Source organism: Nothobranchius furzeri, chromosome 2, assembly GCF_043380555.1.
Source record: "Nothobranchius furzeri strain GRZ-AD chromosome 2, NfurGRZ-RIMD1, whole genome shotgun sequence".
Classification (NCBI taxonomy): domain Eukaryota; kingdom Metazoa; phylum Chordata; class Actinopteri; order Cyprinodontiformes; family Nothobranchiidae; genus Nothobranchius; species Nothobranchius furzeri.
Genome location: NC_091742.1, coordinates 62,965,945 through 62,983,489, shown reverse-complemented (window position 1 = coordinate 62,983,489; position 17,545 = coordinate 62,965,945). Strand labels below are relative to the sequence as shown.

Genomic DNA, 17,545 nt, shown 5'->3' with positions numbered 1-17,545 from the left:
ATAAAACACCCCAAAGAATATTAATGAAGTGGTTCTCTCACATTTGTCTAAAAACCTCCACCAATAACACATTACGAACCAAAAGCCACAATTACGCTACCCTGGGTCCTCCACTCATCACACACTCACGTATTTAGCAACAGAACACCACTGGTGCGAGAGGTTCTCCGCTCAGTAACATCAGAGGAGGAGAAACAGCCGGCTGCTACCACATCAACTTTAGGACAAACTACCAGAGTCCCAAAAAGAAAAACACCATTTGAAGTCACGGACAACTAAAGACGTTTGGACCTAGAAAACGATGACTGGTGTTTAGCGCTATCTTGTTTTATCTGGCATCACGGGTTTCTGGTTCCGGCAGAAGCGATTCAGGGAAGATACCTGAAGGGAGGGCTAACGCTACGTGACCTTGTTTGCGTTCAAAACCCAGCTTGTTTTCAGATTTGTCATAACAGCCTTAAGTACGGTGGCCCAGAAGGCTCAACGACATACAAAAGCTACAACAGAAGTATTAATGAAATCGAAGTTTGAGAACACTAAAATAAAACCGCATAAAGTAGACGTTGTGGTTCGCCAAAACGTATGTTAACACTTAACAATACAAGAGATGTTCACTATCAGTTTTTTTATTGTTAAATGTACCAATATAGTCTAACTCTTCATTTCATCATCATCATCATCATCATCATCATCATCATCATCATCATCATCATCACCTTTATTTATAAAAGCACCTTACAGACATATATCATGTCACCAAGGTGCTGCACAAGACTAAACTAAAAAGATAAAAACAAAGAATATATAGAATATAATTTCTGTTAAGATTTATACCATAATACACAGGGTCCCCGCCATAAAAAAGAAAGACTTAGCTAACATCACACATCCTATCATGCATGCTTTAAACAATATCATTAACAAAAAAAATGACGGATACTTTAGTGTGTGTTAGGCCAGTTGTGAAAAACAATCAAAAAGACTCAAACACTAGACCTTGGATCTGTCATATTTCAACGTTTAGAGTGAGAGGAGCAGCTGAAGAGCTTGATGTATATTATGTATGTAAAAGACGAGTGATTAAAAGAGCAAAATCCGAAAGCGATAATTTCCAATATTTCGTTTTTAAGCCAGTATTGGATGATAATATCTTACTTCTATAGCTAAAACCTACATTTCACCAAAAAGGCGTTAAGGACCGTTGGTCCTACTGCTGGCGTTGCGTCCAATGGTCAAGTCCTGACCACTGTTGTCTCATTGATTTACATGCTTGTTGTAATCAGCATAACTTCTATTTTAGTTAAAGCTGTTGATTGTATTTGATTATATTGTGTTTTTTTTTATTGTTGTTCTATTGTTTTGTTTATGTTGCAGCTTTGGAAGTTTGTTGGCCTTTATGGACTGCCGTACCTTTAATCATAAACGCACTTCAAAATGCTTGAAATATCCCTTTAAAGCCTAAGTTTTTAGATTTTTTTCAAACTTTCTAAAAAATTTCCTTTGAAATGAGCCAATGTTCCTCATCAGGCTTCCACGTCCAGTTCCTGGGATTGAGGCAGCATCCAGGCGCATAACGCCGCTTCCTGGCAGTTGAGCGAACCCACTGAGAGCTCCTTGGCATGACTCACAGCTTTATAACCAATGGAAGGACAAAAGTAGCAAAAGTGGAATGACTCACTCAACCCACCCCCTAGGCCCCCCCCCCGGCTTTAACGTCCAGCTCCCCTGCCAGTCGATGCTTTTTAGTGTCACACAATTTGATAAACGGCAGCTCCCCGTATCCTCCTAGAAGCTTCTCTCTTCACCACTGTCGTGTCCTCGAGGCAATCTTATCAGCCAGCCTCAGAATGCGAATTTAGGGGAATAGGTCAGGAAATATTCAGCGTGTTTCATCAAATTCCCACCAGTCTGCTGCTGGATGATACAGAATTCCTGATTATTGCTGCCCCTGACTCCTGGCCTGGTTCCCAAGTCTCCATGGAGTGTAGCCCACTGACACACTTTCGTCTGCCCCAAATTTGGGAAACCTGAATTACTTATTAAATTTTAAATGAATTAATTATTTCCCAGGGCTGCCGAAGCAGAATGTACATTTCAACGCACATCATGTGTGCAGGATGGAAAGAGAGTGTTAGTAACGGAGGACGTGGAAATAGGAACCGATAAATCTAAATAATTGTTTCTACGGAGCAACAACACTTAACTTATTTGATCCACTATTAATATTTGTCCTCAATTATTAGGAGTTGACAAAAAAAACCACCAAGAATCAAATTTCTACGTCAATTTAATGTTTTTCTTTAAGCAAAATCCAGTTTTTAATGACGATTTTCCATTTGAAAAAAGTAAATAAAGGGTGTGGCGTGTTATTCAAATATAATAGAAAACACTCAAAAAAAATGTATGAAAATTATAACATTTTCCACGTGAAAAAGAACAAACTCACCTGGAATCTCTTCTTGGACCAAATCTTCTTCATCCTAAAGCAGCGTTTTGTTTTTCAAATCAGCGAGATGACCTGTGGCTTACACAAAAACATCCGTGCAAATGGTAAATGAAAAAAACAAAACACCCAGGGTGTGGTGTGAGGAAAAAAGAATTAAGACTGAAAGGAGGATGCAGCTCCTGTTTGTGTGTTTAAGGAGGTCGAAGCCAAAGCCAGGTGTCTTAGTGTCTGATGAGAAGAGCGTCTCTCTCTTGACGTAGAGGCTGATTTAGAGAGGGTCAGATCTCAGCTGCTTTCTCTCCTTCCAGAGCAAAACAAAAGGGAGGAGGGGGCTGGAAGGCTGAGAGGGAGGCGCATGTGTGTATGTGTGTGTGTGTGTGTGTGTGTGTGTGTGTGTGTGTGTGTGTGTGTGTGTGTGTGTGTGTTTGCGCGCGCGTGCGTGCGATGTGTGTGATCCAAGAGATGAGTGATGAGCAGGAGAGAGAAAAGAGGTTGGAAAAGACAGACAGAAACTGAGGAGAGCGGGGTTTCAGGAGCAAAAAGATGGGAGACAAGAAAAAGGGGCAATGCAAAAGAGAGGACAGAGGGAGGAGGAGGAGGAGGAGCAGGAGGAGACAGGGTGGTGGGATTCACGGGGAGGATCACGGAGCAAACGGACCGATCAGGAAAAATAATGTAAAGGGAAAGAATTATAAATAGAGAAAAATTCACCCCTTCAGGTTTGGCTTCGTGGTGGTAGGGTGTCCATTAAATTAACATTACGTTGATCACAGCCACACACACACACACACACACACGCACACACGCGCGAGAGAGAGATCAGCAGAAATCGCTTCAATAGAACCTGTCTGACAGAATGAAATAGGCTAAAAGATCTTTGAGAGTATCCCATCATGTCTCCTACTAAAGAAATCCAAGAACAGCGATAAAAAGCAGCCACTGCAGACCTCAATTCGTTTAGATCAAAAGTCATTGTTCTGTGGACCGATGACACAAAAGCAGAATCTTCTGGAAGGTGTGTGTCCTGTTCCATCTGGAGTCCAACTAACACTAAAACAACACACCAGCAATCAGACACAGTGGTGGTAGTGTGATGGTCTGGGCTGCTGAAACTGCTCTCTAGCAAAACACCTTGAAGGAGAATGTCTGACCTTTGACTTTCAAACAGGTTGTTCATGCTGGAAAATCCTCCAAAGTGTCTGAACTTAAACTATTCTGTAAGGAAGAGTGGGACCAGTTATCACAAACCACCGACGGGATCACAGCCAGTTATTACGTTTCGGGGTGAAATGCTCTTACTTTGTACACAAACGCCAGGTCGGCTCGGATACATTTGTTTTCCTAATTAATGACATCAACATTAGAAAACGGTACTTTGCATCTTCTCAGGTCGTCTTTGTCTGATTCCTAAACGTGTTTGCTGATCTTTACTGAAATCTGGACGTGTCTCTGGGAGGTTTTTGACCCTTTTTCCTCACAGGGATATAAAAATAACCTGCTTTGAGCATCATAACGGGATGTCTGATCTGATTGATGATCTCGCAAATACAGAATAAATGTGAGATGTGCCCCTGCTATGGTTTGAGATCATTACATCATCTACTTCTGAATTATCCTCTTACGGCAACTCGATGCAATGGATTAGAATCAAGCTTTTCACCTAGATGAGGTGGACTGCTGTTTCCAGATGTTATTCTAACCAACCTCCCGTCCGCCTCGCACTCCTCCCCCATCCATCACCAGCGAGGGCTGTTCCGTCCAGCAGCAAGTGAGGCAATCGATGCCAGTGCTTTATGCGTGATATGGGATACACCCCCAAGTAACCGCTCAAACGCCCTGCAGTCATCATCCAATGTGGTAAAGTGTTGGCTTTGTGCTGCTTGGGGCTCTCTTTTAAGCTCGCTAAAAGCCACATCCAACCAGTTTCAGCCAGTTCCTGCTATGATTCCATGGAACAGCAGCCATTAGGAAAAGATAATTAGATTGCAGTGGTGCATGTCATTTATTCTTTGAGCCCTCATTGGACCAGAGGGTGGTGCTGCTTAGACATTCAGCACAAGTCTCAGACATAACTGCACAAACATTATTTTACAGATAACAGAGGCTCTGTTGGCTCTTCCAGATGGCTTTTCTGCAGCACGCACTGAACAGGCATTAGGAGATTTTGGACAGGTGCATTGGGCTACGGTTTAATTAGCTTAAAACAACGAGAGCGTAAGCAGACTTCACGGAAACACATTGATTTTATGACGGTGGTTGCTTTCTGTGGGGCGGCCTTGATGGATGCCTTCCAGGGATCCAGCTTTATCAGCAGCAAGTCTGGCATAATCTTCCTGCTACAGAAAACAGATTTTGCAGCTGTTACATCACGCGCTCTTATCACACGGGTTCTGGTTTTCGGCACCGACTAAGCCTGTTCACACCAGACGGATAATACCATGTGTTCTGTATTTATTACTTTTAATCTGATCAAAGTGAACATTGTGTTTGTGAGATGTTTAGCTTGCCAAGCAAAGATGGAGTTATAGCCGTTTTGATCAAATAGAGTTATGCACAATATAAATGTGTGCTTTTACTCTACGGATATGTTTGGAATGATGCTGAGATGTTAAAGACCAAGTCTACTAGGATAAACGATTGCCTTTATTATGTTATATGTGGGGACAAAAAGCTCTGGCGCTCCTTTTTTAGAAACTAAAGGTGAGTCAGAGGAGTGGGGAACAGAACACAGCAACATTTGAAATGTAATTCCTGATATTTGGACGTCTGTCCTCTGATTGGCTAACAGCAATGCAACTCTACTACTGACTACGTTTACTTTGAAATGTTGATGTTTTGTTTCCACAAATAACACAAGCCAGAAGGACTTCTGTGTGGAGGTAAAACATCCACACTGCAAGTCAGTGGTAGAGTTGCATTGCTGTTATCCAATCCGAGGCGAGATATTCAAACATCAGGACAAAAGACTAAATCCTGCCGTCTGAAGCTACTTTCTCCTCCAGCTGACTTGTACTTCCTGAAACAGCCCCATGCCTGACAAAAACTCTGCTCCATGACAATCCTTGAGGTTTACCAGCATAAAAGGTTTTATGTCTTTCCTTAACTTTTAGAATTATTGCATACTTATGAATACAAATGTAAATGTTGATTATGAACTGCTGATATACTTGGTGCAGTTGGAGCTATTGTATAATATATGTATGTATGTATGTATGTATGTATGTATGTATGTATGTATGTATGTATGTATGTATGTATGGATAGATGGATGAATGTTTGATGGATGGATGGATGGATGGATGGATGGATGGATGGACGGACGGACGGACAGACAGGTGGTTTATTGGATGGATGGATGGATGGACAGGTGTTTTATTGGATGGATGGATGGATGGATGGATGGATGGATGGATGGACAGGTGGTTTATTGGACGGATGGAAGGATGGATGGATGGATGGATGGATGGATGGATGGATGGATGGATGGATGGACAGGTGGTTTATTGGATGGATGGATGGATGGATGGATGGATGGATGGATGGATGGATGGATGGATGGACAGATGGACAGGTGGTTTATTGGATGGATGGATTGATGGATGGACAGTTTTAAACATTTTCTAAATGCTTTTTTATATTTTAACATTTTTTTTATTTTTGTGAAGCTCCTCGTGATTTTTATCTTGAGAGGCGCTATATAAATGATATTTTCTTCTTCTTCTTCTACAGGTGGTTTATTGGATGGATGGATGGATGGATGGACAGTTTTAAACATTTTCTAAATGATTTTTTATATTTTAACTTTTTTTTTGTTTTTGTGAAGCACCTCGTGATTTTTATCTTGAGAGGCGCTATAGAAATAATATTTTCTTCTTCTTCTTCTACAGGTGGTTTATTGGATGGATGGATGGATGGATGGATGGATGGACAGGTGGTTTATTGGATGGCTGGATGGATGGACAGGTGGTTTATTGGAGTTTGGATGGACGGACAGACATATTGTTTGATGGATGGATGGATGGATGGATGGATGGACGGACAGATGGTTTATTAGATGGATGATGGATGGAGGATGGACGGATGGACAGGTGAATTATTAGATGGATGGATGGATGGATGGATGGATGGACAGGTGGTTTATTGGATGGATGGATGGACGGACAGACATATTGTTTGATGGATGGATGGATGGATGGATGGATGGATGGATGGACGGACAGATGGTTTATTAGATGGATGATGGATGGAGGATGGACAGATGGACAGGTGGTTTATTGGATGGATGGATGGATGGACAGTTTTAAACATTTTCTAAATGCTTTTTTATATTTTAACATTTTTTTTATTTTTGTGAAGCTCCTCGTGATTTTTATCTTGAGAGGCGCTATAGAAATGATATTTTCTTCTTCTTCTTCTACAGGTGGTTTATTGGATGGATGGATGGATGGATTGATGGATGGACAGTTTTAAACATTTTCTAAATGCTTTTTTATATTTTAACATTTTTTTTTGTTTTTGTGAAGCACCTCGTGATTTTTATCTTGAGAGGCGCTATAGAAATGATATTTTCTTCTTCTTCTTCTACAGGTGGTTTATTGGATGGATGGATGGATGGATGGATGGATGGATGGACAGGTGGTTTATAGGATGGCTGGATGGATGGACAGGTGGTTTATTGGATGGATGGATGGACCGACAGACATTTTGTTTGATGGATGGATGGATGGATGGATGGATGGATGGACAGATGGTTTATTAGATGGATGATGGATGGAGGATGGACGGATGGACAGGTGGTTTATTAGATGGATGGATGGCTGGATGGATGGACAGGTGGTTTATTGGATGGATGGATGGATGGATGGATGGATGGATGGATGGATGGATGGATGGATGGACAGACAGGTTGTTTGATGGATGAGTGGATGGATGGACGGACAGATGGTTTATTAGATGGATGATGGATGGATGGATGGACGGACGGACAGGTGGTTTATTAGATGGATGGATGGACGGACGGACGGACAGGTGGTTTATTAGATGGATGAGTGGATGGATGGACGGACAGATGGTTTATTAGATGGATGATGGATGGATGGATGGATGGATGGACGGACGGACAGGTGGTTTATTAGATGGATGGATGGACGGACGGACGGACAGGTGGTTTATTAGATGGATGGATGGATGGACGGACGGACAGGTGGTTTATTAGATGGATGGATGGATGGATGGATGGATGGATGGATGGATGGATGGATGGATGGATGGATGGACGGACGGACAGGTGGTTTATTAGATGGATGGATGGATGGATGGATGGACGGACGGACAGGAGGTTTATTTGATAGATGGATGGATGGACGGACAGACAGGTGGTTTATTAGATGGATGGATGGATGGATGGATGGATGGATGGATGGATGGATGGATGGATGGACGGACAGACAGGTGGTTTATTAGATGGATGGATGGATGGATGGACAGACGGACAGGTGGTTTATTAGATGGATGGATGGATGGATGGATGGATGGATGGATGGACGGACGGACAGGTGGTTTATTAGATCGATGGATGGATGGACGGACAGACAGGTGGTTTATTAGATCGATGGATGGATGGACGGACAGACAGGTGGTTTATTAGATGGATGGATGGATGGATGGATGGACAGACGGACAGGTGGTTTATTAGATGGATGGATGGATGGACGAACAGACAGATGGTTTATTGGATCGATGGATGGATGGACAGACAGACAGGTGGTTTATTAGATGGATGGATGGATGGATGGATGGATGGATGGATGGATGGACAGACGGACAGGTGGTTTATTAGATGGATGGATGGATGGACGAACAGACAGATGGTTTATTGGATGAATGTTGGATGAATGAATAGATTGACAGACAGACAGATGGATGGATGATTTGTGGTAACTTTGAGTTTCTGTCATCATACCTTCATTTTAAAATATGACACCAAAAAAGAGCCGACATAGCCAGAGCTTAGTTTTAGTACAGATTCCGTTCAGAGTGTGAGGTACGTTGGGCGTTGAAAATCACCGTGGACAATGTTGACCGTTACAATGCAACCTGATCCTACCACCTAATCCTGACAAAATCCCACAGGGTTCCTGTGAACGCCTGTGTTGCAGCCTGACAGAGCATAAACACACTGTCATGGAGAACACAGAGAGACAACATTAGCTTCATGCTAATGGGTTTCCTCAGCTGTCGCGGTCGAATAATCAAATTAATTGTGCTGCAACCACAATCCACGTTAATATAAAGTCTACAGAATGTGAAGTCATCAAGCAGCTAGACCGTTTCTTCTCTTGTGTGCCAACGTAAGCACGATGCAATCTGCAGAAAATGTAAGGGTTGAAATTTTAAAGGATGATTTCTAAATTTGTGTAAAATCCAATAATGAGTTGGAAAGGTTTTTCTACATCTACCTGAGGTAGCTACTAAAACTGATGTGCAAAAGAAATGTTGGTGAAAAATTACAAATGGTGTTCAAGACTTTTAGAGAACAATCTTTGCGAGGCTTCTTGTTTTTGCTTTTGTTCGGTGGTGGAATTTAGATGGCTTTTCAGAAAACTGTAAGACATATGTTCTCAGAATTGCAAGGAGGAATCTATTAGGATAGCAATAATCCAGAAATACTGCATGTTTTTTCTTAAGCTTGTCACTGTTTCTTCTCCAACTAAATGTTTTGGTCTACCGAAACACACGGTTTATCCCAGAGAAGTGTGACTGGGATAAAAATAGATGTAAATGTACTTTGAAGATTAGGATCACTCAGGCTGGATCAAAATATGTACAAACGTGTCTGATAGTCATCAGAAACACAAAAACAGTGATCTAAAAAGGCTCTGTCAATACTGAAGATCGTCCAGTCTCCTAGTTAAAATTTACCCTGCAAACAGTCAGCGCCACATGGACGTGCTGATCACGTCTATATTGAGTCGCCTGTAGGACGTCCAAACACTTTGCATAGTGGGTAAAAACATTTCATTTCTGAATCATTCATTTAAAGGGGTGGGACACTGAAAACCACATTTTTAATGATAATATCTGATTGTAACCGGTCTAATTCTTCATAAGGGCTGAACATGAAAATAGTCTCCCACACCTATCTCATGCATTAGCTTCTGATAGAAAATAGACGGTGAAACTCTAGGATTAGAAAATCCTGACAGATCTACGTCACACTGTCACTTAACATTCATGGTCTCACCCAAGTTGACTCATGATGCTAAAAGTTGTTGTTTTAGCTTCCAAGAAACAGCAGAGAACATCTTGGCTAGTAGAAGCTAACTGCTAGCATTTGCACCTTCACCACACAGCAGAACTCCCCCACGCTTGTGTTATTTGTGGAGATAAAAGCACACTCGTTGTAGAGCAAACAGAGTCAGTCGTGTTGTTGTTATCCAATCAGAGGCGAGATGTCCAAATAGCAGGAAATAAGCCTCTAAAATTTACCGTCTGAAGCTCAGCTGTGATGTGGCTCATTTCTAGCGCCTGGAAATGGTGCTCTTGTGCATTGTTTACCCCCCAGAGTAGAACTTACAAGGCATTCGTTCCTTCTAGAGATCACTGCAAATATATGGATCAAACGAGTGTTCCACACCTTTACATTTGCTCCACAAGACCCACCTCTTCAGTCGTGACATCGTTTTAAATTTCTCCTGAACCCCAATTTTGCTTTTGAGCCACAACATTAGAAACATGAGATGCAATCCATTCACAAGAGGAAACAAGGCCATCGTATTTAGTATCTGTCAGCTGTAAATTCTGTTACACAACACTCTGTCTACATTTGTTAAAACAAATTCTGAAAACAATATGTTGTTGTGATCTTTGTTTATTGGTGCATCTCCCACTCACCTCTCAGCTTCTTGCTTCTTGGCCCACTCACATTTTGCCTTGCACTCCTCAAAGATTTTCTTGCTTCTAGAAGCTCCTTCCTCAACATGACTGCTCTTCTTTCTCCTTCAAAATAATTGTCTTTAGTAATACTCAATTTGTTTTAGCATTTTTCCTTCAATGCACCACTTGATATGAAATTTTTTTCAAAATGGTCCTTAAATTTATTCCAAAGGCCAGCCGGTTCCATCTTCCCTCAAAGTTACGTCATCAAAAAAGGATTTTCAGCTGCACAAAGTCATTGGATGGACAGGGAAGCCCTAAGTTGGCTACTGGACCTAACTTTCATCTTCAGCCCATGCTTCTCCCCCTGAAGTGCCAGTCCTGACTGCCAGCCTGAGCTGTCTATTTCAGGTATGACATACTACGACCCCCTCCAGCTGCACTTTCCCTCTGGCCCCCCTCAATCCCAAAACTAGAACATGTCGCTTGACGGAAACAAAACAACCTTTTGCTGTCCTCTGTTTGCGTACTGACCTTAAAACTGGAAGTGATTATGACCCAACAGACCTTTATGAGATCAAACAGAAACCTGCAGCTGACTGATTGCACCTAAAGAACTGTTTTTCTTTCCCAAAACCAGACGGTCATTTGTAGAGTTTGTCCACAAAAGTTAAATATTTGCTTAAAGCTCCTGTTATTCCTTAAATACGTGTATTCACAACCCTGTTTTACAGATCAGGGGGGTATGTGAGGTTCAAGATACTTTGAGATGTGATGGGAAAGCTGGTATCGAACCACCAGCCAGTTGACAAGTGGTCATTCTTTGCAGTTATACCCACCGCAGAATTGCAAAACTTGGGATCTTGCAGCTCTACTTTGCATAAAATCCTGACCCAAAATCAGGTCATCTGCAAGTCTTTTAGCATCATGGTCTCCACAAACGTGCTGTGTATGATCGGAGGTGGTGGACAGTCGTCCAGCCACACCAAAGCCCACTCGTAAGTAAGCTGAGCCCAACCAATGATTGTTTAATTGTATTGTTACATCTAGGTGGCATCCTGACTGAACCATGTTCAGTCACGATTCCAAAGATGACAGCTTTACCCCAATGGATCCCTAGGCCAAGCACATGCATTAAATATCTAAATATGCATTTATTCTCACGTGAGCATTGTTACTATGGCAACAACACAAAATTAGTACACTAACTTTCCTCAAACCTGTCAAAACAACACATTCTCACACCCAAAGCGTCAAAATATGACGCGTGTGGCCAAGCCCCAATATATGACGATTCGGGATGCCCCAGCGCGTCAGGAGACGACGATCAGGGACACACTGATGACGCACCGTCCCAGAGCGTCGGTATCAGACGCCGGTGGTAAGACGGACATTAGAACGACTTGTGAACTACTTAACCTTCCCCTCACCCCAAACCTAAATTAAGGTCACAGTTACTGACCTTAAGGTTAGGATTGGGGTGAGGGGAAGGTTAAAGAGTCGAATAATGTCCGTGTGACTGCCCGCGTCAAACAGTGACGCCAGCAGAGCCACGTGAACCAGCGAGTCCCTGATCGTCGTCTCCTGACGCGCTGGGGCATCCCGAATCGTCATATAATGAGGCTTGGTCACACGTGTCATATTTTGACGCTTTGGGTGTGAGAATATGTTTGTCAAAAAGCTGTTAAATCAATCCAACACTTGGTCAATTCAAATTCACACTGATGGTAAAAGCAATGAAACTAGTCCAACCAAGGGAAGTAGAAGAAGTATCGAACCAAAACCTTATTAAAATACTGTGTAGAATTAGCAATTGTTGGAATGCCTTGACGCAAAAGTGGGTCATCAGGCAAGACTTAAAAACTATCAATGAAGGTGACCGACGCACCACCAAAGGCAACTGGTTCCAAAGTGTAGGAGCCAACACAGAAAAAGCACGGCCCCCCCGTGGCTTGCGCTTGGAGCGAGAAACCACCAACCGCTCTCTGTTGGCGGAGGAAAGTCATAATCAAGACTGTGTGACTGTTTATTGCATAAATGCCTTCATGGGATTCTTTTAATGAAAATAAATGGGCAGGAACCAAATATTGTGGACATTGGGGTACATTTTTGGTTTTCCTTTAGGTACGGAATAGGTTGTTGCTGGGGGAAGGGGTACCCTTTCGGTACTTTAGTTTGAAGGTACATTTATGTCTTAAGAGGTACATGATTGTACTTCAAATCGTACAACTTCATCAGGTACAAAAATGGACCAAGACTTAAGGGTACAGAAATGTCTCTAAAAAAGGAACACCCCCAGCGACAAGCATTTGTACCCTTTTAGGTACAATTTGCTACCCCTATTTCTGAGAGTGTGCTTTTTTATTTTCCTTTTTTTTAAATTGAATTGAGGTTATTATTCAGTCTGAAGGGGGCCTCGTGTTTTAAAGTTACCCAAAAGTCCCTCAACACGACTTTAGGATGATTAACGCACCCCAGAGAGAACCGGACATTGATTTTCCTCATCTGGAATCCTGTATCTGATCTGACCCCTCATAGTGCAGATCTACACCTCATTCGTAAACGGCTTTTTATATTGAAAGAAAATAAATTCAAGCATCAATTTCAACTGCAAGCCTTTGCAAAACACCACTGACACAGAATGTTTTAGTTTACAAACCTACTCAGTCTCAAACTGTACATCAGTTCCACAAACTAAAACAAACCTTTCGTCTAAAGCCCGGAAACTGCTTTCCCTTGTTTTTCTCTTTTGACAGTCTTCTAAACAAAACCAAATTTACTTGCAGTTCCCTGAAAATTGGAGGATATAGTCTCACTGTAAATGCAATTTGCTCCTCCATGAATAATTTCATACGCTCAGATTGTGATACTCTGCAAAATCTCACTAAGCATCAATATTTGTATTTGTGCTGCAAGAGTTTTTCCAGGAGACCCAAAACTTTAAAGGAACAACCGTTAAGTGTCACATTTCTCAGTTTTTGCTGAAAATAGCCCAGATTTGTGACGTTAGAAGTCTCTTTTTGCTTAGTCGGCCTTTAAACGCTTGATGGCTTGTCACATCAGAAGCTCTACGCCAGAGGATGATGTCAGTGAGGTGATCCAGACTTGTGACACAGCACTCCTCTGGTTCCTGATTGGACTGATGTCTTTAAGTGACATCTAAAAAAAAAATCAGACCCCGTTGTCTGAGTCACTGAGTGATGCCTCAAAAGCAGCCAGAACAGCCATTAACAACCAACTGCAAACACACAACATCAGCTGATACACCACCAACAAACACAAACACAGCCTCCTCCTGGCTTCCTTTTCATCACAGTGACAGTGATTGTGGGTGACAGCACCACGTCTTGACCGTGCACTGTGCAGATGCTATAATTATCTGTGATGTCTGCTGGTGCAATAGGAGAAGGGGGCCGGCGGCGTCCACACATCATCGGAGCACGAGCACTCGAGCCGGAGCGCCACATACCGGGCCATAAATAACCACAAGGAGACCGAGAAGAGGGGGAGATGCATGAGGCAGGCGGAACGCAGGGAGATAAGGAAAACAGCTTGAGCCTAGGACATTTATTTAGCTGTCTACTGTCTGTTAGCCAGTAATGTAATGGGATTACATTAAACGCAACCAGGGCTTTGGGTCATGAAAAACCCAACGCTTCGCACAAGCACCAAGGCCCAGAAACACCCAACTGATCTTAGCTTCAGTGCTTTCTTTTGTACTGAAATTAATCTTGTAATGTCTATAATAATTTTGCCTTTAATTGTCAAAGATTTAAAGCATGAAGGCACACAATGACCAATTTACACCTCTTACTTATTTAGCTGAACTTAAACCTGATCATAAAACTAAAATACAAATTAAATAAAGTATCGATCCAAATTGTTCATCATGTAATAAAGCAAAACATAATTTTTTTGTTGCATTTTTCATTTGAGTCAACAAAAATGATAATACAACAAAAATAATGTTATCAGGAAACTTTAAACAGACAATGTGTATTTTTACTATTAATCTGTGGAAAAATCCATCGAAATCTTGTTGAAAATGAATAAAATCATGCCTGGTTGTTGAGAAATAGTGCCGGCTTTGTAACATATTACCATAAAAATCGGTACTAAAGTACATAGGGCGCGGGTCTAGCGTCTTTGGGGGACGCCGTATTACACCGGGGACACACCGGCCGCCAAAGCGCCGCCGAAGTGCCGCAAAGCGCCGTGAAACGGGGGCCGCCTTCATTCTGCGCCCTTTTTAGCCTATTCTATAGACCACATGAGCCGCCGAAGAGCCGCGCAACGGCGCCCCAGCCCGGGCTGTGCAGCGATCGTTTCGGCGTCTGCTCTATTTTTTTCGCGAGCCGCAGGTGAACCGCGTCAATTCTGGCAGGAAGTCAAAGTCATCAGAGGCAGGCCGGTAAATTTAACAAAATAAAGCATTTCAAAATACAATTCCGCGATAGTCAAATGTGTTCATAAACAGACACTGCATAAAAACCACACAAATACACACACAGCAAACTTGTGTGTGTGTGACCACGTGAAGGGGGTGTGGTTTTGGGTGTCTTTCAACCGGAGCAAACAGGACAGAGGCAGAAAGTCGTAGGCCAGCTATTAACAACTGGTTCACACCATAGGTTCACACACACACATACAAACACACACACAAACAGCAAGGGGGAGGGGGGTGTAGAGGAAAAGAGCAGAGAAAAGGCAGAGAGGAAATGGAGGCCACCAAGTGGGCAAAAGAAAAACTACGAGGCGCGTCTCGACCGGAGCGGAGAAACAAGTGTCTGGCCTGAAGTGAGGAGCAGCGAGCAGCGGCCGAATTTCGTGAGTGCTTCCCCTCCCGGCGCTTCGGCGGCCGGTGTGTCCCTGGCCTTAGAAGTCTTGTTTCCTTCTGGCCGGTTCGGGGTCCTGCACCTGTCGATGACGTCACACTAGATGATTCGCTGGACGTACAACTTATGGAAGTTATGTTACCACGTTTGAAAACATTTAGGTAGTAAGAAATAGTAACAAATTTAATAAACTCTGTCCAAAACATACGTTAAAGAACAGAATCAAAAAAGAGATGCAATGTATTCTGGCCGAGCGGTATGGCCGTAGTGTGATGATGTCATTGGCAGGTTCAAAACGCTGAGCAGATCCACAAACTACAATGCCAGAAGATTACAATCAGCATTGCCTTCTCTCGATGGAATTAACTGAAGGACCATCAAAGTCTGAGGAATAATGCCGAGGGTCGCAGCTTTCTGCTCCACAGGCAACATTTAACGTAATGTGTTTTTAAACTAGCGACAGTCACAGTGATATGGTGTAAAACTACCCTGAAATTCACGTACTGCCCCCTAGTGCCAGGAAATTACACACTGCCACTTTAATTGAAGGTGATATATATATATATATATATATATATATATATATATATATATATATATATATATATATATATATATATATATGTGTGAGGAATTCGAGTCAGAGGAGGGAGAAGAGCTGGCCGTGGAAGAAGAGGAGCAGGCCAACGAGGGAGAGGAGAAGGTCCAGGAAGGAGAGCAAGACAACTTTGCACCATCATTACGGACAACATGCGAGCAACAACCGTTGTCCATGGCACGGTCCATGGCCTGACAATGGCTGAAGCAGGACTGAGTCCATCCAAACCTGAGTAGGTTTACCGTGGCCACCATTACCAGGGCATTCAGACAACACAACAAGTATTGTACTCTATTGCTTTCTTTGTCACAATACAGTTTTACAAGCCTGTGAAAGTAGTGCATTGGTTTCAAATCAGTAGTTATTGTAAAACATGCCACTTGACAACACGTTTCTTTCTTTAGAGTTGAAAGAGTGCCACATAGAGGGGGGAGGGTTGCCATTTTTACAGCGGCACAAGAAACCCTCATTGTGGATATGGTTCGTGAGGACAACCTCATCAGACTCCGGGAGATCAGAGACAAAGTCATTGCCGATAATGTCAACTTTGAGAGTGTTGACGATGTCAGCTTGGCCACAATAGACCGAGTTCTTCGGCATCAAGTATACATCAGTGTTGACAGTGCAGTTAGTGGACATACTGTGTTGCTCAGTGGCCTACCTTACTTCTGGACAATACTGTGCTTCCTGATAGACTGTTGTTCTGAACACCTGTGCACTTTCACATTTTCACAGAGGATTTTACAGTTGGACGCAATGGCCAGACCTCATGAGTAGCTCTTCCTGGATGAGGCTGACTTCAACCTGTGGAAATGAAGGCAAAGAGGCCGTAACATCATTGGCCAAAGACCCATCACTGAGGTTCCAGCCCAATGGGGGGGGGGGGGGGGGGGGGGGGGGCATGGATTCGGAGGGGCTTGTCCACTGGCATGCTGTCTTTGGGTCTTACAACACCCAACATCTCTTCACCTTCCTAGAGGAGCTAAAAGACATCCTCCTGGACCGCCAACAACACCATCCTGGGCCTGCACATCACATTTATGTGATCATTTAAGACAGTGTCTGCTTCCATAGAACAAACCCAATCAGAGTGGTTCACCACCAACAACAGTAACCACTTTTCAAATCTGTCTGCCACCGTACTCCCCTTTCCTACACCATAAAGAGGAGTTCTCATTGTGGAGATGGAAGGTTTATGACAGACAACCATACTCTAGAGAGAACCTCCCAAGGGCAATGGAGCTGGCCTGTGTTGACATCCCAGTGGAGGCCTTCCATGGATGGATTCGCCATTCCAGGGTGTTTTTCCCATGGTGCCGGGCAAGACACAAAATAGGTTGCAATGTGGATGAGGTGATGTGGCCCGATGCAGCTCAGCGACATGATGCCGCTCAGTGATGGTGGTGTGTGGTGTGAATAGTTAATATAAAAACTTAACACCCTGATCATGTTTTCAGGAGTACTGTTGTGTGCAATAGTTGTGTTACAGAATTTTCTATAGATTACACTCACTTTTCATATGAAACTCATAAATCTAAATACCTAACACTCTGCAGAGATCTATGAAGATCTGTTGCTGTAAAGTTTCTAGTACAGTAAAATGCATTGGCAATTATGAAACGAAGAACCTTCTCACAAATTGAGCGTTGTGTTTTCAATAGTTTTGCTGTGGTGTGTATTGATGTGTGTAGTCTACATTTTTGGAAGCTTCGCGCTGCTTTTTGGTGTGAAAGTTTGAGTTTTGTGAGAAGGTATGGTTGTGTTTATGTAGCTTTAGAAAAGGGTGTCGTG

General features: G+C 42.7%; 1 protein-coding gene across 8 annotated transcripts in view; it reads right to left on the bottom strand.

The window, feature by feature from the left end:
• spega (striated muscle enriched protein kinase a) overlaps positions 1–17,545 on the bottom strand; it is a 75,122-nt gene that overhangs the window by 52,468 nt on the left and 5,109 nt on the right. For 2 of the 8 annotated variants that reach the window (XM_054747618.2, XM_054747619.2), the window contains exon 1: positions 2,447–2,646. The exons of 2 other annotated variants lie outside the window; for them this stretch is intronic. In XM_054747618.2, the coding sequence (XP_054603593.2) occupies positions 2,447–2,479 (33 nt within the window). In that variant the 5' untranslated portion in view covers positions 2,480–2,646. Of the gene's footprint in view, positions 1–2,446; positions 2,647–10,339; positions 10,656–16,415; positions 16,435–17,545 lie in introns of those variants that run through there. 4 more of the 8 variants (XM_070547236.1, XM_015946678.3, XM_054747616.2 and 1 more) reach the window with 4 other exon arrangements.